At 34.5% G+C, this 24,687-nt stretch overlaps 1 protein-coding gene across 7 annotated transcripts in view; it reads left to right on the forward strand.

The window, feature by feature from the left end:
* CNTN1 (contactin 1) overlaps positions 1-24,687 on the forward strand; it is a 420,382-nt gene that overhangs the window by 346,662 nt on the left and 49,033 nt on the right. For all 7 annotated transcript variants that reach the window (XM_077170568.1, XM_077170574.1, XM_077170570.1 and 4 more), the window contains 4 exons: positions 1,104-1,253; positions 9,719-9,789; positions 13,025-13,259; positions 17,193-17,296. In XM_077170568.1, coding sequence (XP_077026683.1) covers positions 1,104-1,253; positions 9,719-9,789; positions 13,025-13,259; positions 17,193-17,296 — 560 coding nt within the window. The remainder of the gene's footprint in view (positions 1-1,103; positions 1,254-9,718; positions 9,790-13,024; positions 13,260-17,192; positions 17,297-24,687) is intronic.

The raw sequence follows: 24,687 nt of genomic DNA on the forward strand, positions 1-24,687 counted from the left end.
GCTTGCTTTTGTAACTAGTTGGTGATAAGATAGAGATTTTCTTGAGCTTTAGCCCTCCTATCAGGAAGGTCTTCCCAAGGAGAATGCAGTGTGCATGCATTTCCCAGTCTTTCAGGGGTTTTGTCCTGGGATTTTGGTAATTAGTTGTTTAGAGTTCCTCTATTTGTCAGAGTTTGGTTGTCCCCTCTGTTTCCCATGAGACAGACCTCCCTGTCCCAGACATCTGAAGCCAGCAAGCCTTTGCCCCAGATTGTCCACTTCTATAATTCTTTATACTCCTTTTATTGCATCAAGCTGCTTTTGCCTTGAGGGAAAATTGGGGGGACTTTCTCAAGTCAGATTTTCCTAGCCAAAAAGGGCCAGGGACCCACAAAGGGCAAAGGCTGGATCCAAATTGCCCTGGCCAAGGATCAGGAAGGCAACCAAGAATTGAGTTTTCTTGTCTTGCCCAGTAAATGTAGCCCTTCAATTAACTGTCTCCTGCAGTCCTGATTAAGCATAGTATCTTGAAGTGTCTTCCACTGTGGCAGACATTTCTGACTAGTTGAAACAAAGACCACAGTGACTTTGTCTAAAGCATGTTGAAACAATGTCTGTGCTCAGAGCTGTGCCCCCAGCTATCTGAAGACTTCAACCAAATGCTATGAACAGTGATTGATCATGCCTACTTTGGCCTTGAAGAAGAAGATATTAACATCTTTTCAGTCAAGTGACACGTAGACACTGCCATGTGTGTGTGGGGTGGGGGGAGCAATGGGGAGTGGGAGGGGATGGGTACCATTAACTGCTGTGCAGAGAGAGCCATTTACTGTTCTTTATCATAATTTCTCAGCCTCTTCCTCCCACTCATCCCTGAATACTGTGTAGAGTTTCAAAATACTTGTTTCAGACAGTTCCTGCTTGCTTACTAGTTGTTGTAGTGGAAGGGCTGTGCCCTAGAGCTCCCTAATCCACCCTCTTCCTACAATACGCCCTCCTATTTTTTTAATGTCAACTCTGTGTAATATCTGCCATTTTTCCAAAATCGCAAAACAAAGTGAAGACTTAGAAAAGTGATAAATTGATCACCTACTACTCTCTGCTCTAATGTTTACTTTGTATAGATCCTCCAATTATTGAAGGAAATATGGAAGCCGCAAGAGCAGTAGATTTAATCCCTTGGATGGAGTATGAATTTCGTGTGGTAGCTACTAATACCTTGGGTATAGGAGAGCCCAGTATACCATCAAACAAAATTAAAACGGATGGTGCAGGTAAGTGGAAGAAACTTTTTCAATTTTAAAAGCTTTATAAATACAGTGTAATTTAAGTTTATAGTTTAATGTATTTGGGAGTAAATAATGCTCTGAAGTAAGTGATTCATCTATAAAATGTATATTTCATACCTGTATATATATTCTTTGTCCAGGCAGTGAAAAATAAAAAGAGAAAAGGAAATTTGAAAATATTTTTTCATAGTTAGTGAGGAAACTAGAAACCACTGCACATTCTACTGGAGACCATAAATAAAGAAATGAAATTGTTATCATTTCATTTATAACTGAGTGGGCCAATGAATGTTTTTATGGGCAGGGAGGGAAAGATCTGAAAGGAGTGGGGATAATGTGATGAGAGCTTCCCAGATTTATGTCACTTGAGGAGTCATAGCATCTCCAAGAAATAGTTATAGTGTGTTCTCTTGAATACACTCTTTTATCCAGCTCAATCTTGACCATTCTTCCAATTTACATTTAAATTTTTATGCTAAATGCTAACTCCATTTCCATAGACTTTAGTGCAATAAGTTCTTCCCCCTTTTTTTACCCTCTTCCTCTGCATTTACTAGTCAGAAATATTTTTCTGAAGCTAAAATGGCTCCTCTTTTTTTCTTTTATTATTCCCTGTCTATCAAAAAGAAAATATTTCATAGACCCTCTGTATTTGTTCATTATGATTACTGCTTTATTTGAGGGAAAAGATTTTAAATGGATGACAGACTGCTGTAAAAATTCTTCTGTGATCACTTAATATCAGTTATCTACATCTCAGATTACCTTTATTCCTTCGCCTAACTTCTAACTAGAATCATGATTTCTACTATTTTTAGCTTTTATAGACAAGTAATTTACAGTGACTGCTATCTATAAACTGTCCCTTGAAATTTCACATAATTCATCACATAATTTCATTAGAGTAAAAATAATAACTGTCCTGTAGTAAAGGATAGAAAGGAAAATAAGCACTAAAGCACGTAGTCTGTACAACGTATTTTCATGCACCCTTCACTTACTCCTCATACTAATCTTTTGATGCACGTGTCACTCTCCCAGTACTCAGTAATGGGGAATAGACCAAAAGGCACTAAATAGTTTCATCAAAGTTAACATAGCTATTTGCAAGAATCAGAATTCAATTCCAGGTCTGTCAGAGTTCTCTTCTTATTCATTAGCTTTTTCTCTTATGGGCATCTTTTCATATAGGACAATATATCCATTTATTTGAACCTCTATTTGAGTTCTAATAGAAGTTTAGATTTCATCCTTAACTGTGGAACTAGATGTGACATAAATATTAATTTTCATTTGTTTTAGCATATCTATCTATGAAATGAATACCCCAATCCTATTTGCCTCCCAGAAATCACATTGGGATATGGGAGAATAAGAGTTAATCTTTATAGATCAGAGACACCACATATCCAGAATTCTTGTGATTATTATTATTATTATTATTATTCTCTAGAGTCCTATATGTTTTTAATAGAGGCATCTACATAATAGACTGAACACAGTTGCCTTTTTTGAAAACAAAAATAAAAAAAGAACTGGAGCATGAGCTGACAAATGATTTTAAATATCACATAATTTCACATTGAGACACCCAGTGTTCATTTGACTTAACACATACTGGTTTTAAAAATCAAATTAAAAGAAGTATCAAGTGCTTAAGTTGGTCAATGTAAACTTATTTCAGTTAAAAATCATAGCATAATCTCAAATACAGACCTCTGTCATTGCTGAGTTTGATTAATTTTCCAGGCTCTCTTGACTAGTGCGATATGAACTGTCTTACCTGAACACCAATTTTTTAATTAATAAACTGCTCATGTTGAGAGAAGATGTTATCTCCTCACTCTCCTGCCAAGGAATTTGGGTATAAACAAGTATTCATTTTTTAGCCCTCAAAATTGTTGCTTTGTGTGATACATAATCTGATCATCTGAAAAGAATTACCCTAAGGATTTAAATGTGTGTATGTATGTGAGTGTGTATGTGTGTGTGTATAGATATATATTTGCACACACACATTTATATATAAAATACACGTATTTTATCTCAAGGTCTAAGTGATTAAATAAAATATGTTTTAGGAACAAAATAGAATGTCTCAGAAAGAGATTCAATGTGATTTTTTTCATATCTGAATGCATGAATGTGATTTTTATCTAATATCATATTTAGAAGAGTAAGGACCGTTTTTGATGTGCTCACTACCAGTAGTTGTATATAACTCTGAATTATTTTCTGTTTAAATATCCTATCCTTGGAAATGCTTGGAAGAAAAATGTTTCAGACAGATGTCAAACCCTAAAATGTTTGGCAAGGATGATACTTCCATTCAAACAACCTTTGGTTATCACCTCTTTTAAGCATCACCTCTTACATTTAATTTGTTTGATTGGCACTTTGTTAAGGAATCAGTTCCCTCTCTGGCAGCAAGAAAAAAGTCCCTCTTAGAAAATAACTTCTTTAAAACTTTCAGAGCCAAACAAATTAAAAAAGCAAAACAGAACAAAACAAACCTATGAAGAGATGACTGTCTTCTTCACAATAAAGGATATGCCTTATAATAATATAATGAAACACCCCTTTCTTTTAAATGATGAGAAAAATTTATTCAGAAATTGAAAATACGTAATTGGTGTGAATGATCATAGTATTGAACAATTCTGCCATCAGAAAATATTTTAGGATCTCTTATTAATCAACTCTTATGGCTCCCCTCATTTGTATGCTTGCCGTATGTTGCCAGATAGTGTTAAGCTCTGTACTTCTGCTGCCTCACTTAATACTCACTGCAACACTGATATGGGTATTATTATTCCTAATTTTGCAGGTGGAAAGTTAAAATAACACCCAGCTAATGAGAGGCAAAGCTGGGATTCAAATCTGAATCTTCCTAATTTTAAAAGCTTTGCCTCTAAACCACTTCATGGGAAGGCAGGATACTGAGTCCTCATCTGAACTCTAGGCACCTTCATTTAACAACTCTGTAACTTGGGGCATGTTACTTAATCTCTCTGAGCCTCAACCTTCTCATCTTTAAATGGGAATTATTTATCTAATGGCTTCTTTTTATGCAGTGCCTGCCCATGCAAAAAAAAAAAATATATATATATATATATTTATAAGGGAAGAAGTTAGCATTGCCTGCTGCATGGTATTTGTGCAATATAATTTATTTACTATGCTACTCATGCTCATTTAAAATTTTTAAGTGCTGATATGAAAATATTTTCTGTTCTGTAATTGATCACCTTGTTTTGGCAATGTATTTCAATTTTTCATATGCATAATAGAAGAAAGATCATATAATCCATGTAATTTTTAATAATCTTAATGGGATCATTCTCTATGTTATACATATTAAAATTTAACAGGCTTTCTTTTTGACTGTTTTTCCTTCTCACTCTGCTTTTTCAAAATTGGATATGCATAAAATTGGTCACATACATTTTCCATCCTTACAAGATGTGGGTGTTTGTCTGGTTATGTACCATTATAACAACTCTCTAAGCGACCCCAGCATGTGTTATGTGGGATAAAGGCCGCTTCCCATTTGATACAAAGGTTGGTGCTGGGCCTCATTATGCTGATTGAAAGACATGACATTATCCAGTGCAGCACATGCCCTTATCTGGCCAATTACTTAATGTTAAGATCTCAGCGCACATTTGGGAGTATTCTCTGAATTCAGACAAGTGCGTTATAAAGTGGCTGTTCCCAAATGAAGAATTGGAAGATGGGTATGTAATTCATTATAGCCCATTTAATTTTGACTGTAAGAAAGAGATAACCAAACCATCCTTAGAAATAATATGTCATTGTAGACATATCCCCATAGCTCAGCATAGGTGCAGTTGGTGAATCTGTGTCCTTAATGGGTGCATGCAGGTTTGTTTGGGCGGGGGTGGGGGGTATTCATTGTTTGAGGTTGGGGGGGATATTTTCCTCATCAAGCAGGTCTAAGAAGAAAAATAGGAAAAATAGCATAAAACCAGAATCAACATGATTATATTATTTATGCAGACTCCATTTCATGTCTAATGAAATGCTTCTGCTCTTTCATATGGTTTTATTTTTCATTTAGTCCCCCCGACCATGTGTTTCATAAAAGATAAGAAGAATACTTAAGGATACATTTTGTAGCTGGTAAAGGATTATGCTTAAGTTAGTTGCTGTCATTAGTTTAAAAAGAAGATAAATATTTCTTAAAATATGAAAAATTGTAGCATTTTTAAGCCATACATTGTTAAAGTTGCAGTTTCTTTATGTATGAGCAGTGTAGAACTGGACATTTTAACTAACTTCTTTGGTTCTCATTTGGGACTCATTTACCTTTTCTGTAAAATGGGATAACACTACTTCCACAGTGTACTCCAAGTGCTGATCTGAGTAGCTAATAGGTGAGATGTGTAAAAATAATTTCTAAGTTCTAAATGAATTTATCATGCAAATTTTTGCAAAGTCAAGTTAATTAATACATTGGATTAAAACTAGGTTTTCACATATTTAATTTCTACCACTATAAAGGGAATATCTTAAGGACTGAGATCAGATTTTATTTATATTTGTATCTTTAGTGAGTAATGTAGCACCTAGGCCATAGACAGTGTTCAAAATTATTTGTAGGAGAAAAAGGGAGGAAAAAGGGGAATACGATGATGTTTCTGATAATTGGAAGTTAAAAGGATGATCAAAGCAACAGCAAGGTTTGCATCTGATGATTTATAAGAATCCACTACCAAATACATGTTGTTTTGTTTGAATACAAGTTTCACATATACATTAGATGCTTTGTATTTTACTATACCACAATGGATAAATTAGGGAACTATTAATTATTCTGCTTAAGTAAAAATTAAATCCATAATTGGGTTGAATTCTTCAGCATAAGTTACTATGCATTATGGCTATTTTATTTTGCAGCATTCTTTTCTAAACTTCCAAACATATTTTCTCACAGATGACTCATTTTTAAATTATCATTGCATTGAGCAATTCACAAACTTACTCTTCTCCATCCACTCAAATTTCCTGTTAGAGAGCAAAACGTAGCATAATAAACAAACCTGACATTTCTACATGATGGGACCCTAAGGCATTAGCATTGTTGTGAACTCTCTTAAACCTTCATCTTTTTTTGTTTACAGATTCTTAACATGGTGGGTTCATTAGCAGCTTTAGCAATCTGCTTAGCCATCAGATTGGGAGATCATAAGAGCTGCAAAGAACCACTGTTATTTAAATGTCCAAATATTATAGGGTTCATTTGACTTTATTAACAGCTCTTCAGAATTATATATTTAGGTGTTTAAAAATATATATTTAAGAAGGGTGCAAGGGTAATTCAGTAGTAGAATTCTCGCCTGCCATGCAGAGACCTAGGTACGATTCTCATTCCATGCACTTCCCCAATAGCAAAACAAACAAACAAAAATTCAACAAATGGTGCTGCAATAATGGAATATTCACATGGAAAAATAGTGAAATGTGACCCCGCCACACAGCATTAAAAAAAAATACATATTTAACAATGGAATAAAACAGATAATGTTTATTCTTTAGTTTTCTAGACTGTAGAGCATTACTTATATAACCATTTTGAATCTCTTACTATAAGTTTTGTTTGACATCACGATGAACTTTAAAGTAAAAACTTTCATTCATGGTTAAGTTTTTTCTGTAAAATTGGCTATACAAGTTAAAGTGCTAATTAGCAAAAACTAAAAGTAGTCAACGTATTTTAAATGGAAGACCTATCTTTATGTACTTCATAATTTTTATAATTTAGGTTTTGTCACATGCCAATTTGTACATCATCAAGTAAAACATCAAAGTCCAAAGTGGTACTTATATGCAAATTATTTATGCATTCAAATCTAAAATGAAAATTGGCAGCATTAGTTTCTTTTCACAGGAAAGAATAGTCATAACATGGCTTGATTTTCATTTTTCTTTCTTTTTTTTACATCTATGACTGAAATACAGAAGAATTCTTATGAACATCATAAGGGAATCACTATTAGACTGGAATTATGGCAAAAGGACAAACTTTAAAACCTCATTATTTTTAACTTTTCACAGTGAAATTATAAATATTGCTTATTCATGATTAATTCAACAATTCTGTATTTTTCCTAAATATTAGTTTAAATTCTTTTTAATGATTTATCTTTTAAAGAATGTCTAGTTTGTTCTCAGTTAAATGCCCTGGAGCCTAAAAAGTTAAATAAGCTTCCTTGTTCTTAGGCTGATTTACTTCTCTAAAAGGAATCACTATTTGGCCAAGTCCTGTTTCGGTTAAACTGAACGCAAACCGCCTAGCTGCCCCAGTCTCAGTTTCATGTTATATATGTAGTTTTTGTGTCAATTCCACCTGTGAAAAAATTTTCCCTAGCTACTAAGGTTACAACTGCACATTCAAAGCAACGTGGTGGGAAATTGAGCTAATTTATAGTAAGATATAAAAACACTATTAAAAATAGTTACCTTTCCTTCTCAGCTTTTGTGTATGTCTTCTTTTTAGCATCATAGCTTAATAAATGATCTTTGAAGAGCAAATCAATCTTGAATTATTTATTTAAAGCTTATTAAAAACTGTTTGTCATAATCATTATAAAATGGAAAAAAAAATTCAAACTTACAAAACGAACTTCATTTTTAGCTGTGTTCCGAATGAAAAGGCTAGTTTTTACAAAAAGCATTAGTGTGAAATATTTTGGCAAATGATACTTGCCCTGATAAAGGCAACATTTGAGTCAGCAAATTACAGTATAATAAATTATTTTAGAGTTATTTTTTAAATCATTTGCCTTTGACCACTATATTTACACTTAGAGTCAAACACACAAAATTTGATATATTAATTGATTTATAAGATAAAATACTTTTTTCCCCACCCAGAAAGTTTTAACCTCAGAATATGAGTTATGAGGCTAAAAGAGTTTCCAAGAGTTATTTTAATATCCTAGTCTTCAAATGTATTTTATCTAAAGTGCCTCAAGTAAATTATTTTTTAACACCCCTGTACAGTCAATTTCATTTTCTAACATTCATATGGTGACAGCTAAATAGTGAAATGAAGTCTCTCAAATTTCAAATTACCTTCTTTCTTGGAAAAGGAAATTATCACATAGCTTTATAGATATAAAGGAATGCATATATTTTTGGTTTATTTTCATGCAATCAATGTACATACTAGACCAAATAATTTACATGACAGACATCAGAAGAAGCTTTGAGGAATGTAGATTTGAATCACAGTTATTTATTAGGATCTGCAATTCAGTAGGTGGGCCCATGCTGGCAGCATTCTGAGAACAGCGTAGCTGTTTCCCATTGGGAAGGAATCTGGGGACCCAAGGAAGAATCAACCTTTAATCACTACTTTGAAACATAAGCAGATTTAGAAGTGATATTTCTGACTGAGCCAAAGAAATTGTAGAGGCAATTGCTGTTCTCTTTAGAAACACAGGCCTCATTGGCCTAGCTGGTTTCAAGGGCTATGTTTATTCATCTTTACCACTCCAGTTAGGTGATAAGGATACAAATCCAATAAGTTACAGAACCTACTCTGGAGGAGTTTCAAGAACAGAGAATGAGTTGGAGGAAAGAGGTTATTGGACTTGGCAGTTAGAAGCAATTTTGTGACTTTGAGAGAGGAATTTCTGTAATATGAAGAGGTTAAAAAACAGATTATGGGTGTTAAAAAGTGATTGAAGTACAAAAAGAAATAGTCATATAGCAATTCTATACAATTCAGAGACAGGAAAGGCTGTGATTATAGGGGATTAAGAGGAAAGCAGTGCTACAAGAAGATTTAAGGAAAGGAGAGCCTAAAGAGAGTAATCTCTCAGTAAAGATTGATGTAAGAGTATGGGGTGGGCGAAACTTGTATTCATTGATGGGGCAAGGTTCACGAAGAAATTTCGGGATTAGAATTAAGACCATAAGGTACAATATTAGATTTCTAATATTTTCACATATTTGATGAAACATTAGCCTGTGTTAATGCAAATGAACTGTTTCTTCACATTCATTTGTAGATTTGATACATGGAACTCACACAGCAGTAAGTTGTTAGATGGTCACAGGTATCAAAACTAAGAGCAGTAAAATATTCCCCCACCAGAATAGATCGAATATTTCAAAATCACATTAAACAAAGGACACAGAAAAGTAAAAAAGGGTGGGGGCAGGTCTGCTTCCCTAGCTTTTGCTGAAGGAAACTGGCACATCTCCTGTATTTCCTGTGGCAGCAAATCAATTTTAGTTTTGGCAGTATAATAGACGATCACAGCTATTGTGAGCCGTTGTTATTATAATTGAGTGAACCATGTGTGCTGCTTTTCTTAGTGAAAGAAAAATTCATGATTTCTGTATTGAATAAGTACTCTAATGTCAGGAAAAGATTATATAGTTTCTATTGCTGTTATTGTTTTGTTTGTTTGTTTCAGCACCTAACGTGGCGCCTTCAGACGTAGGAGGTGGGGGTGGAAGCAACAGAGAACTGACCATAACATGGGCAGTAAGTATTCATCAGTTGCACATATTAGAGGCTGCTTTACACTTATACTTTGTTTTATACTTATCTCAAGCACATTTTGTTTTCTGAAATAAATAGAAACCAAAAAGAATGTCCAATGCACAGGAAAGAATAAATTATTAAAGTTATTTTTTTTCTTAATTGCATGTCAGTTTCTACCTGGCTTATTGAGGCTGAGTGTGCAGTTCTGTGCAAAAAGGATCCGAGATGCTAAGAGACTTACTGACCTAGAACATTGAACATTCACCTATCTGATTGCAGAGATGTTTTTATCCCCTTAGGGCCTGCTAGCCCAACTATAATTTGTAACAATTTTTTCTGGACATTCTAAATTCCAAAGTTTCAGTTTCCAAACTTTTTAGTTAAAATTAATTTTCCAACTCAAGTCTGCTTCCTCACTGAACACTTACTTTGATCACTTTTGATCACTTCTTCTGAGAGCATACTCCATCATGCCTGGTCAATTTTAGAAATCACCCATGGAACTTTTATTGAGGTATCCAAAATGTTTTATTAAATTTTCATGGCTTAAAGGGACGTCTATATCATAGAGTATAAAGTCTAGAAAACAATACTTCTTAGCCAGCTTTTTGAAGTGGGAGAGACATTGGGAGGGATTGGAGAAGTTTGTGATAGCACAAACTTACCTGAATTAGACATCTGGCATTTATCCAGGTGTTTCATATAGATCCATATATTCTTTAGATATTTTTAGAATTTATGCACTGCAGATAGTCAAAGAACACAAAGTAGGCACCAAAAATTTTGAGGGACTGCAGACAAAATGGAAGGTTTTATTGTTTATGTGAATCAAATAGATTTATATAATGAGGGTATTTAGCAAACAAGTCTGCATTGTGTAATGATATTTTATAATTAGTATTTAAATAATTTTAACCAAGTTGACAAAAATTTATCTTGAGCCTGTCTGAATCTCACATTGTTCATTTATAAGTTTTAGTGTCAATATAATGTACAAAATTGCAAATAGGAAATTTAGAACATTTTATCTTTTCCACATGGCTTGATTGTCAAAAACTCTGTTGGCATCTGCTTCAGAATAGGATGGGATGCTTGTCAAAAAATGAGTAATTGGAAATCCTACTCTGAAAATTTTAAATCAAATCTCTGGGGATAGGGCCTGAGAATCATTATTTTTTTAAGTTCTGTAGGTGATGCTAATATAGTCTAAACTGTAAAGACTAGGTAGACTGTAATCAATAAGGGAAATGTTTAAACATTTGTAGACCTGTTAGACAATACTATCTAATAATTTAAAATCACATTGATTATCTGCTTCAAAATATCCACAGTGTGCAACCAGGTGCAACTTCTTTTACTCTTTGAACGTTATACACACACACACACACACACACACACACACACACATATAAAGCTATTTATATAATGTATACAATAAAATTATAAATATAATCTTCCTGTTTAACATAGGTATATCCAAGCGAACTATGTTAATTTTAGTGTAAAGTTTTGACTCAAGACACCTTACCTTTGAATTTGTGGTGGAAAAATAAATACACAATTTGTACCTTTGTCTTAATGACTTAAAAAGACTAAATGACTAAATGATAAGTGCTCACTATAACTACCTTTAAACCAGTATTTATAAATAATGGATAGTTAGGGCTAATATAGATTTCTTTATTGTCCAACTGATGTGTATGAAAAACTGTGAGAAAATGATCCAAATCAGAGAAATTACTTCAGTATGGGATCAGCCAAGGGCCTAGAGCCAACTTTTCCAAATGAATGCAATTGCACTCACAGTCCCTTCCTTTCTCCTTGTCATTGTCTCTTTGCCCTCTGACCTGTTTCTATTCTTTGATTTACTAGAAAGAAACTCTAGAGCCATATATAAATCTCTTTTCAACTCTAGAGAAATGCATTTACTCAATTCAATCAGTATTGAACAGCACAGTGAACCCTAAGTTAAACCATGGACTAAAGTTAGTAGTACAATTATAAAAATGCACTATCATAAATTATAACAAATGTGCCACACCAATGCAAGGTGTTTGATATTGGAATCCTGTATTTTATGCATAATTTTCTGTAAACCCACAACTTCTCTAATAAGAGAAGCAAAATAAAGGAATACATATACACTATTTAGGGCCCTATTCTTGGTGATACAAATAAAGAGATAACCAGAATTGTCAAAAATCTCTTCCCTCAGAAATTTATATTCTAGTAGTTGTAAGAGACTAGACAAAAAAGTAAATAAATCAGTAAAATAGCTAGTGTTGGAACTCACTGGTTGTTTTGGTTTGCTAAAGCTGCTAGAATGAAATATACCAGAAATGGGTTGGCCATTTCAGTTGCGGATTTATTAGTTACAAATTTACAGTTCTGAGGGCATGAAAATGTCCAAATTAAGACTCAAGAGGAAGATACCTTCTTGGAGGAAAGGCCGCTGGCATCCAGGTTTCCTCCGTGTCCCGGGAAGGCACATGGTAACATCTGCTGGCCCTTCTGTCCTGTTTCTGGTTTCGATGACTGTCTTTAAAATATCTCTGGGCATTTCTGTCTCTCAGCTTCTCCTAGGACATTTTCTTCCTAAGCTCTCTGTCTCTGTGGGCGCTCTTAAAGGACTCCAGTAAAGGATGAAGACCCACCTTGGATGGGCTGGGTTCCATTTCCCTGGAAACAGCATAATCAGAAGGTCCGACCCACAATAGATCTGCCCCACAGGGTTGGATTAGAGAACATGGCCTTTCTGGGGAACAAAACTGCTCCAAACCAGCACAATAGTGTTAAAGAGATAAAAAACAAGAAACAAAAACAAAGCCCAGAATATGGAATACAAAAGGTTGGTAAAGGAGTCTTGAAATGGCAGCTTCTGTGCCAAAGAAAACGTTAGTAAGGAGAAGACATTTTCCCTAAAGAAAGTGAAGATTGAAATCATATGACAGCTGTGAGAATATCTTAAGCAGGAAGAACCGAAAATGAAAGGGCAGAACTGGGAGCCTGGCTGGAGTATTCAATCATGCACATGCGAATAGGCTACTTGGTTAATTGGGATTATCCCATGTTTGAAATATGGTTTTGCCTTGAGATTTTCAGCTAGCACTGACCTATGAAATAATGCGTGAGCATCTGCTTTTACAAAGAGCACGCTTTCACGGCTGTCATTTGGTTTTGTCCCACTGTTAACCATGCTGCTTAAACCTATTCAATGTTGTCGTTTCCTTTTTAGCCTTTGTCAAGAGAATACCACTATGGCAACAATTTTGGTTATGTAGTGGCATTTAAGCCTTTTGATGGGGAAGAATGGAAAAAAGTTACAGTGACTAATCCAAATACAGGCCGCTATGTCCATAAAGATGAGACCATGCGCCCTTCCACTGCATTTCAAGTAAAAGTGAAGGCTTTCAACAACAAAGGAGATGGGCCTTACAGCCTCACCGCAGTCATTAACTCAGCACAAGACGGTAGGTCAAAGAAAGACCTGTTTTAGCGTCCGGTGGGGAGGGGCTGGGAGTGGGTCCTTAGGTCTCTAGTAGACATTTATATCGTTCACTTTCTTTCAGGACTTCCTTGTTAAGTCCTTTTAACAGTACTATGAATTTAGTAAATTATTGTTACTCTGAGCCAAACTCATACTTTTCAGTCTTTCCCCATCTAAATGGCATGCGTCACTAAAATGTTTTCATCCTTTGGATCATGTCTGGGGTAGTTTGGAAACCTTCCCTGAAACAACCTCCTCCACTGGCCTCCTGTCTATAATTTTGCAGTCAGCCAGTTTCCACACTTGGTTGGAACCTCAGTATGTTTGTGTATTCACCCTGTTTACAAGTTATAAATTCTTCATATATACTTTTTGTTGTTGTTGTTCAAGTCTCTTCTTTCAGTTCTTGTGAGTATATACCTAGAAGTTGGATTGCTGGGTCATAGACTTCTTTTTTTTAATTTTTTTATTTGTATCATTATTTATAACACTCACATTGGAATAAATAATAAAATAATTCTATAAAATAATGTATTTTATAGCAATTTTCTATTGAAGGAATATCCCTTCCTAAACTTTTTCCCAAATATATGCTTTTTTTAATTGCCCTTTTTAGCCCAAAATTTGTGATTGTAGCCTTTACGGAACTTTTCCTTTGTTATTGCAGTTGAATGCTGGGAATTTCTTAAAGGGAACCTAGATATAATTATATGAAAAAGACGTTAGGAAGCCAGTTGAAGTATTTTCTTGGAAAGGGAAGAATTTGTTCTGAAAGCCCTTTGGCAGATGAGGGAGTAAAAGAAAACCTGACACTGGCTTGCTTTCTTTTTTTTTCACTAGAAATTACTGAGCTGAGCATGTCCATATAGGACTTAATGCATTTATGCTAAATAATATACAGTTTTGGATTAAGTATAATTGTATGCACTTCTATGATTTCCTATTTAGGATACATTGTTTTTATTACTTATTTTCATGTTTTAAAAAAAACCTTATTATATCTCTTTACTCATGCAACATGTAATAGATAATGGCTAGAAAAGCAAATCAGAATTTCATTGCTTTCTGAGCTAATATAGTCACTTTGGCCAAGTTTTTCTTTGCCTATCTGTTAGAATTACAAATAGAAAAGTTTAAAAGCTAAAATGGTTTGAGGTTCTCTCCCTATCCTCTTAGAAGTAAAACACTATTCACTACTTTGGTTTATCTAATTTGAACTATTTTTCCTCTAAAATAGACATTTGCCTCTTAGAATCAACATAAATTCTCACATGTACTTATTTATAAACTTTAATTTTTATAAAAATTTCATATCTTTAGTATATATTCAGGCCATTCCATGATCTCCACTTCCAAAACAAGGAATAAAGGCAATCAAATAAATATTTCATTTAAAACATTTATTCTAAGGAGAAATTTCCAATTGGAATTGTTTCAGATTTACTTGTCAACAAAGCTGTAGTGCCAAGCATACTACCATTTTCCCAATGATAAAAGTATTAATTAAGAAAACAATGTAAAATTGAGTTTTGTCCTAACATAACATCCTGCCCAATGAATAAGAAAGAGTTTTCTAAGAGATTATGTTTGTGCCATTGAAGTCCTTAAATGGAAGTTAGAAAAAGACACTTATGGTCACTTCTTAGCATGGGTACAAGGATTAGAAGAGGTGGCCTCCACAGAGCCAGCTATGGAATAATTATTGCTATCACTACTACTTACTCTCTATGAGCCCAATACCATACTAAGCAATGTTTGGCACATTATACTTTATATACCATTTTCCTTATGCATAAGAAAACTGAAGTTTTAAAAGTTCATAAAGCTACTTTGTAGAAGAGTGAGACTTAAATTCAGGATTTTCTAATTCCAAGCCTTTGCCCTTAAACCACTACCATATAAACAAAATGAATCAAATATATCCTGACTCATGGCCAAGTGTTCTTCTCAGCATATGGCAGTCACCTTATTTTATAGTTATGTGCTCTTGTGTATGGTTAGATGCTAAAAGCAGAACCAATTCATTTCTCAGAAAACTCAATTTTACTTAACACCTAACTTTAATGTTTACACATAACTACTAAGTCTAACATGCATCCGTAAGATTGGACTGTTCCCATTATAATATTCCCATTTCATTCATTCATCCAATAATTAAAACATACGAAGGAAACAGCATAGCACTTATGATTTGGGAACCCATGTTACAGTCCTGGCTCTGATAGCATGTCACAAAATAATTCCTCTCAAAATAGTCTTTTAGTCCTTTTGGACTTCAGTTGCTTCATCAGTAAGATGAGTGGATTGGAGTATGACCTCTAACTCTAAAACCCTCTCTTATGTTTCTGTTTTTCTTAAAGAAATGAGAGGAGTGCAGAGACTATTCCGATTTTGATTAAAGTGTTCTAAGATACTTAGTCTAAGAGTGAGAATCCTTCAGTGCTTTTACTTGTTCTCCACAAGACTCTCATCTTCTGATTTCCATAGAGCAGGGTTGTTTAGCAGTGTATCAAAGACACCAATCAGATGCATCAGCAACACCCCAAATGGATGAGAGAACTCGGTACATAAGAGAGGTTCTTTGTTCCCAAGGAGATTTTAGAAATTTCTACAGATCACAAAACCTGAGTTATATTTTTACAACAAAGCTGCATGTAAATCTAAAGTTTGTTTTCTATGAGATACGTAAATTTAGTTATATCAACTAAATAGATTAAAAGAATGAAAAGTAGAAGGAACTGTTTCAAATTTATTATCAAACAGTAGAAAAATTCTGAATGACGAAGCTTGCATTCCTTATGCCTGTAAGCTCATATGATAACTTGAGTTAATTATAATAATTTGAGCAACATATGCATTTTATAGAGAAAGTAAAAGTAAACAAACATTTAACAAGTTATCTTGTCACCTCATGTCTATTTTTTTAAATACTTTATTTGATACTACAATAAGCTTTCAGGCAAAGGCCATGCTTGTCATCTGTTTAGTCATAGCCGTTTTGTATTTCATTATATTTCTTTCCTGAATGCTTCATGAGTCCCATAAAACCTGCATGTGCTGAAGCTCACGCAAGTGTTCATTTTTGTTCTACAGCTCAGAAATCAGTCATAGTGCTACGTGGTTAACGCAACATGGAGAGTGACAGTATCCATGTATAAAGATGGTTTGTTAATGAAGGACAAAAAAAATTGATTATCCCTACTTAAAAATTTCCTTAGTTTCTTTATGTAAATTTCTTAGGGGATGTAAATTATTTTTTTCCCTGAACAGAAGCCTTTTTGGTACATATTTGACTTGATGCCCAGCTGGAAGATTCGATACATAAAAACTTTCCAGAGTCCAAGCAGCCACAAATGTCATAACTTGTTTCAAAGGACCTTAAGGGGGAAGAAGGATCTAAATTTGAACAGAAAGGGATGTTTATTAACAGCATTGTGTTTTTAGATCATATAAAAGAAAATGAATTTTAATGAGCAGTTTTCTGTAAATAAATACCAAGCTTCTTATTTTTCATAATGTCAAATCGGTAAGCTAAGTATTTTCATTTGCATCATTGAGCTTTCTTAGGAAGGTCATTTTGGAGAAACACAAAAACATTAGTATAGTTTTTGATCATAGATACAATAGTAATTCATGAAGCTTTCCATGTTTTGTAAAAGTGTGAGTGTAACTGTGTGCATGTTTCTGTGGATGTGTCTATATTAATATTCATATATATGAATGTCTGTGCCAAGGACGAACATGAAAGCAAGTAACATTAGTATAAAAAGAGGAAAAGGTAGTAAAATTGTTGAACTTACTTTGTCTAGTTTGTAAATATTAAAATACAGTTTTCATTCATTTTTTACAGCAAATGGTGCTATTTGAATTTGTGTAAGCATCTTACTAAGTATGTAATGTTTTCATCAAATTTCAGCTCCCAGTGAAGCCCCTACAGAAGTAGGTGTAAAAGTCTTATCATCTTCTGAGATATCTGTACATTGGGAGCACGTTGTAGAAAAAATAGTGGAAGGCTATCAGGTGGGTCCAATTTTTGTTGAAATGCATTTATTTGTAAATTTATCAGAACAAGTTTGCAAATGTATCGAAACTTTCAATGCTCTGTGTTCAATTGATTCAGATGAAAACTGAAAGTATATTCACTGTGTTTAATTTGATGGACATTTATAAAATAATCTTTAAGAGTAAAACAGAAGTTCCTGACTGGCTTAGCTCAGAGAGCTATTAAGAGTTCTGTATGCTGGCAAAGAATTGGTCAAAATGAAAACTAATAACTAATAACATGTACAGTTAGCCAAGGTCTTTTGTTTGAAACATTCTTATAAAATGCTGGCGAAGCTCAAACTTTTTAAAATGCATTTTGGTCATCTATAACAGCATCTTTGACTCAGTAGTTCTGCTTCTAGAAATCCCTTCAAAGGAAACAATTATAAATATACCAAATATGTTTCTCATAATTTTAACTGTGAAGGCAGAAAATTGGCAACAATCAAAATGTCCTAAATAAAACTTCCCTTGAGCTGATTCTTAAAGCACCAATAGAAATTAGCCTGATAATTAGAATTCCCTTTCCTGATAGAAAGGGAAGCACTTGTCCTAGGCTAAGGGAATGAGAACTGGAAAGTTGAAGCTAAAAAGTTAGTTGGGGTCTTTAATACAATGCTAAAGAATCTAGGCTTGTCTGTAGGAAAAGTGAAGATAAATGAAAATTTTAAGCATTAAAGAGACAAATTCAGTGGGATTGGTAGCATTATCTTGCCTTTATAAATGAGCAGATGGATGCCAAAGATCTTGTGGCATTACTAATAGAAAGTGTGAAAGCAGAAATTTCCTGATCCCACGTTCAGGACTTTTGCCAAATCATTGACTCCCTTCGTTTTAACAAAGGGAGCTGTGGGCAGGGGGCAATTCCATACACCTGGCCCGGCCAGTGCCAGCTTGCCCTTTTACTTCTTGTTCTCCCTTTTCCTCATCTGTCCATGAAACATCTCCAAGGTCTTGAACGGTGCTGGCACATAGTAGGTGTTTTTGTTTGCTAAGCTACCCAAAGCAGATGGCCATGAAATGTGTTGGCTTTAGTATGGGAATTCATTAGCTTACAAGCTTATAGTTGTGAAGCCATGAAAATGACCAAATCTAGGAATCATCAGGAGAATGCTTTCTTCCTGAAGACCCACTGCTGGCAATCCTGGACTCCTCTGTCATATGGCAAAAAGCACATGGTGGCATCTGCTGGTCTTTCCCTTCTCTTCAAGGTTTCCTTGCTTTCAGCTTCTTGCTTTCCTGAATTTCTCCCTGTTTGTCTAAATTTCATTCTCTTATAAATGACCCTAATCAAAGGATTAACAATAACCCTGAGCCACACCTTAACTGAAGTAACCTTATCAAAAGATCCTACTTATATGGTGCACACCCACAGGAATGGATTAGCTTTAGGAATGTGATTTTCCGGGGTGCATACAGTTCCAAACTACTATGATAGACACTAAATAAATATTCATTGAGTGTTGGTAGAAATAATGAAGAATGATCAGATAAAGTGTTACAACTGAGCTTTCTTAAGGCCATGTTAAAGATATAACCACAAATGCAAACCAAATTTTTAAGCAAAAATACCCCAAATTTTAGCAGCAATTTTTATCTGGCCCCATAGATTGTGATTTAGGTAGACCTCAAGGTGTCTTCAGATCATCTTTGCAAAGGTTCAAGCTGAAGTTATTACCACAAAAAGGAATAATAGGAATGGACTCTGAATACCCAATATTCATATCTCACTAAACTGACAGTTACCTTTATAGCTAGAAGATAAGAAGTGGAAAAGAAAGAGATTCACTAACTGTTTCAAACTCCTGTAATAAAAAAGACCAAGGTATCTTTAGGAGAAGACATTAATATATGAAGTTGAAAAGTCAAATCTTGGACCCTAGATTTTTTTTTATCATTTGTTTTTCATAATGACAATGAGGGAGAAAAAAAGATAATTTAATGTACAACCTGTGTCATTGGGTCAAAATGCTAACTATACATTTTACTTTGTTAAAAATATGTGACAGAGCCCTTTGCCCAGGCCAACAATGATATATTGACAATGTTACACCTTCCAGCAAACAGAGTACACAAAAAAATAGTGTGGTGAGTAATAATCAGTACTGGTGTATTCAGATAGCAATCAGAATATAAACTCTTTTGATTAGGAAGTAAGCCTCATTAAGACTTCTCAATTAAACAGCTAGCAGAAAAGTAATTTTAGCAAATAAGATTTTCTCACGTGGTAATTTTAAGGGAAAGTGCCTGCTTATGGAGAAGTTTCATCTCACAGATTTCTGACTTTTTTGCAACACTCCAAATTAAGTAGAAAGTTATTATGAGCAGATATGGGCTTTTATTTCAGCTTTTTCACTTAGGAATTTTCTGGGCAATTTACTTCAATGGTGTGAGCTTTAGTTTTCTCACCTGTAAAGCTGAGAGAGTAACCATTGCCTCATAGAATTCTTGTGTGGAGTTAAAATAACCTGTGTTTAATGTCCTTCCCGGTTCTATGTCACTGGGTGCTTGATGAGAATGTAATACTGATGGTACTGATACTGAGGCTGTGGGGACAGGGAAGATTAACATGTTACTGATGACAAATGATAACATTGGTTGAACTCTTACTATGCCAAACACCTCACAAAACTCACTTTATGGAATCCACCCAACCCCAGAGGATAGACTCTGTTTTAGTCCCCATTTTAAAGCTGAGGAAATTAAGATTTAAAAAATGTCTTTCTGAGTAATAATTGATATAGCCGGGATTCAATCCCACGTCTTGCTTCTCCAGAGAGTGATTGATTAAGAGTGCTAGAACTAAATCACAGAACTGCTTCCATTCATACTTTCTTGCAAACCTTGTTTTGCAAGTCACGTAGAGACTTGAGAATCATAGAGACAACAATTAAAGCTTAAAAGAGATATTCAGCAACTTTTACTCTCCACTAAGAAAGTTTTCCACGTATTTTGTGGGGCAAAGTCTGACTATAATGCGGTTATTGTTTCTGTTGTATGATAAAAATATGATGAGAAGAGCCAGTGCTGTAACAAGATAGATGGAGGAGAAAACCAATACTGCATCACACACACTTCCCATGAAAATGTACTATGGGTCTAAGTTATAAGGAAATAGAGAAAAAGAAAAGCAGCATATTAAAAAAAGAAATGCCTAAATTCCTGTGTGATTGACCCCATCTCAGGGTTAGTTTCCCAACATTTGAAGTAAAAACTATAGACAGTTGTGTTTAAAAATAATCTTTTTCCTCCATGATTTAAAAATATGTCTCAGTAGGATGTTTAAATTTTGCTATTTTTCCCTCTTGCCTAGTTATAAATCTTTACATGTCTATCTCAATACCCAGTGAGTTTTCCTGCAGTGCGGGTGACTAGAGGAATGCAAGAAGTCCTTATCAAAGGCGTTTCAGAACTTTGGGCTCTTGCCCAGCAATCCACAAAAGACTTAGTTTGCTCACTCAGCAGGTAAAACATTCACTTAATTAATATAATGAAATAAAGAAAATATGCCATCAGGAATAATGAATGCAAAAACCCTTAGCAACTGAATCCGAGATTGAGCTGATTGATTTCATAATTATCATAAAAGATGAACAATCCTGAGTGTCTACTCAAATGCTTTCAGAGGTTATTATGGTGGGCATAAACTGCTCTTTAGGAAGTCTATTCTCTTATTTCTGAGAAGGCATACATCTTAGTCTGGATCCCTCCAAAACAAAGTGTGACACAAAAGGTATGGGGAAAGTTGCTTTAAAAAAGAAAATTATGGGCGGGCCACGGTGGCTCAGCAGGCAGAGTGCTCGCCTTCCATGCCAGAGACCCGTGTTCGATTCCCAGTGCCTACCCGTGCAAATAAATAAATAAAAATAGAAAATTATCCCAGGGAGAAGATATAAGGGACACACAGATTGAACTGGAAAGAGGAAATCTCCAACATAAGGATGCTTTATCGTGGCAACCACTGTGGGCACCTGGTGCTCCATCCATTGGGAGCTTTGTGGAGCTTTGTGAATGTGGCTCAGAACTGAGGCGAGTGGGAAGCATTCCGCTTCAGGACCCCAATGGTCAAGAGGAGCCCCAGGGGCATCACCTTCTCTCCCACTTCCACGTCGATACTGAGCTTCACACTGCAGTGTCAAGGAAGGCCCAGGACAGGGAGTGATAGAGTCCATTCGTGGCACTGGCAGAAGCGAAATGCCATCTGGTTGTACCTGTGGCATCTGCAACCTCCATAGAACTGGTGGTTCCTACAACAGTGACCTAAATAAAAGAGAACATTGAGTAGTTCCCAAAAAAATGCACAATAACAATTTCAAACAATTTCTATTAATATAGACCATGGAATGTATTAATACTCAAATTATTTTGGAATCTGGGTAATTTAAAATGATTATGTACATTTTTAAAGATTGAGCTCTTTTGCATGTCAGACTTTTTTTTTTTTACATTAAACACCATATTTGGGGGTCAAAGGGTAGTTTAGTGGTAGAATTCTTGCCTTCATGTGGGAGACCCAGGTTCGATTCCCAGCCCATGCACTTCCAAAAAAATAATAAATAAATAAACAAATGGTGCTGCCATAAATAATACATTGAAAAAAATGAAATGTGACCCCCATCATACAAACATACAACAAATAAATAAACAAATAAATATACTTTAAACACCACATTTGGATTTTTTTCCCAAGGACCATATGAGAATATTAAATCCTTAATACAGGGATTTTCACTTGTGACGGGATTGTTTGTTCGGATAGAGAAATTTCAGAAATGAAAAGAGAGAACTTGAAAATCTGATACCAAAGTTTACTAAAGTAGCAAATAATATAATGAAGTGAACCTAAGTTCCAGAAGTGCTAACATCTTCAAGCACTTCCATAATTCATAGCACCCGTTCCTTTGCTCTGAGTTCCTTTGAAAAAAATGAGGAAAGAGTTTTTTTCTAAAAATTCTCAGGTTTTCCTGGAAACAGATGTGATTGTTATTGTTGTACAGCAATGGTGCTATTATAGCTCATGAATTCATGGGGAATGTAATTATTCCTTTCTTAAAAATAGGGGTTACTCTTTTTTTCAGAGACTTTTTTTTTTAGTTTCCTAATACTTTTACATGGAGTCAATTTTCTTGGAGAAAAAAATTACACACTTAGATCTCTCCATCAAAGATTTTAGTAATTTTAGATGAAATTAAGCATTGGATTTATACTTTTAAACAAAAGTTTGCTTGGCTTTCCTCTGCATTCCCTACAACATGGTGCCTGGTGTAAGTTGATTACCCCATAAACATTTGTTCAATGAATGAATGAGTACCATTGGTCAGTCATAATCCTATGCAAAGAGCATTTCAAAATAAGTAACACTCACACCCGCCCTCAAGGAGTTCATATAATCTAGTAATAGGAAAAAAAAAAGCAATGAGACAAGCTCATAATTATTTAATACATGCTATGATAAGGCAAAGAGCCATAGACAGAGTGTATGGAGCTTTTTAGAAGCATGTAGATAGAGATAGGGATAAAATTATAACATGCCTTAGCATTCAATGGAGAGAAAGATACTATGTGTTTTCCTTGATTATGAAAATGAATTTGTGATCTATTCCAAAATAAAATGGGCTCTGCATTTATTTCTGGTGGTGATAATCTGTTTGCACTGATTCATTAAGACTCTCTTTTCATTTCCCTAGTGATTAATCAAAAGCAATACATTTGTTCTGCTCCATTAGGATAGGTTGCACCCCTCACTCCAGGCAGTTTTCTCACAAACTAATGGTGCTTCACCACAATGGAAAACTCAGCAGGATGATCAAGATGCAACAGTCCAATTCCATCATCTATTTGGAAATTAACTCTAAATGTTTGGCCAACAGTTAGTGCAGATATAAAAGAGGACACCATATTATATATAAATTTATATAAAACTTATATATAATTTATCTTATATAATACATAGTTTAGTACTCTGAAAGCAATATAAGTCATGTAAACTTCAGTTGCTTTAAATTAAGGAGGGATAGATTATTCAAATAGTAAAATCATTTTGTCATCGGGTGCATTCATTTGTAACGGTGAAGTTTACATGTGAAAAATTCTACATAACTCTCATATTCTAAAATAAGGAGTCAGAGATTATTTGCACTCAATAAGTCTTCTGCTCCCTAGTTACAGGGCATAGTTAAGTCACAGACCTCAATTTATTTTGAATTTTAATGGCGATCACATGACCACATAGATACCTGCCAAAGTTAGATGAATAAAATAGTCATCTAGGATATAGGTATAAAATGAAAACAAAGGAAAGCTTTTTCTTTCCTTTTGCTTTGCCAAAATATGTCGGGGAGATTTGGATGAGTTTTCAGAGAAATGTTGTCACTTTCATTCCTCATTTTAGAACAGCCTCTTTTAATGATGGCCTTTATCATATTAACCTAGTCAACAAACTTCTCTTTAAAATGGATGGAAAAGCTGTTATAAAGGAATGAAGACTTCTAAAATGTGACATACATCTCAGTCAATAAAATTAATGTCCTTGTCACGTAACATGTTTAAAAAGATTTCAAGTAATTTGCGATGACATTCTGATATATTTGTATCACTTTAATTAGTTTAGCATGTAATAAATACTATCCAAAGTACTCTCAGGGGACTAGATATAGTCTTTGTTCAAGCATTAGTAAAAATAAAAATGGCTTTTCAGTGGCTCAAATAATATTTTTTAACATTAAAAAATTCTTTGTGCTTGTTCAAATAACTATACTTTAAATTTTCTCTTTATGTTCAAAATAAGTTTGTGAACTAATATCAAGACAGTAGTGTTAAAATTTTATCATTAACTTCTTAAGATGAAGAGACTGAAAACCAAAGCTGAGAAAGTTGCCCAAAGTTTCGTGGTAAATTGGCCGCAGAGCAAAAGTAGACCCCATGTCTCGTGTGTCCTAGTTGGTAGAACGTTCCGCTACGTCACCACCTTTCATATCAGGTACCTTAGGCTGGAACATTTCTAAATAGTCAGGTATGTTCTATACCATACCAGTAGCTTCTGAAACATCGTGTCTCTTATTTTCCTAAGGAGCGTTTTAACAGCTGTTTGAAGAAACACAATTAAAAATGTATCCAGACTTTTGCTTTTCTAAGTTCAGCAGTTATTCTGATCTTTGACTACAACCAAAATTACAAACTTTTGAACACTTCTATTCCTCACCGAACACTGGCCTTGCTTGCTTTGTCATCACCCTCAAAAGTTTTCAGTAAATTGTTCATAAAAATTCTAAATAATGCTAGAATTGTGAAACATGCTCTCTGTCTCCTGCCTTTCTCAAAATAACGTTCCTGCTATTTTCCCTATTTCATAAAGAAATTGCTGCATA

Source organism: Tamandua tetradactyla, chromosome 7 (assembly GCF_023851605.1).
Source record: "Tamandua tetradactyla isolate mTamTet1 chromosome 7, mTamTet1.pri, whole genome shotgun sequence".
In the NCBI taxonomy this organism is placed as follows: Eukaryota; Metazoa; Chordata; class Mammalia; order Pilosa; family Myrmecophagidae; genus Tamandua; species Tamandua tetradactyla.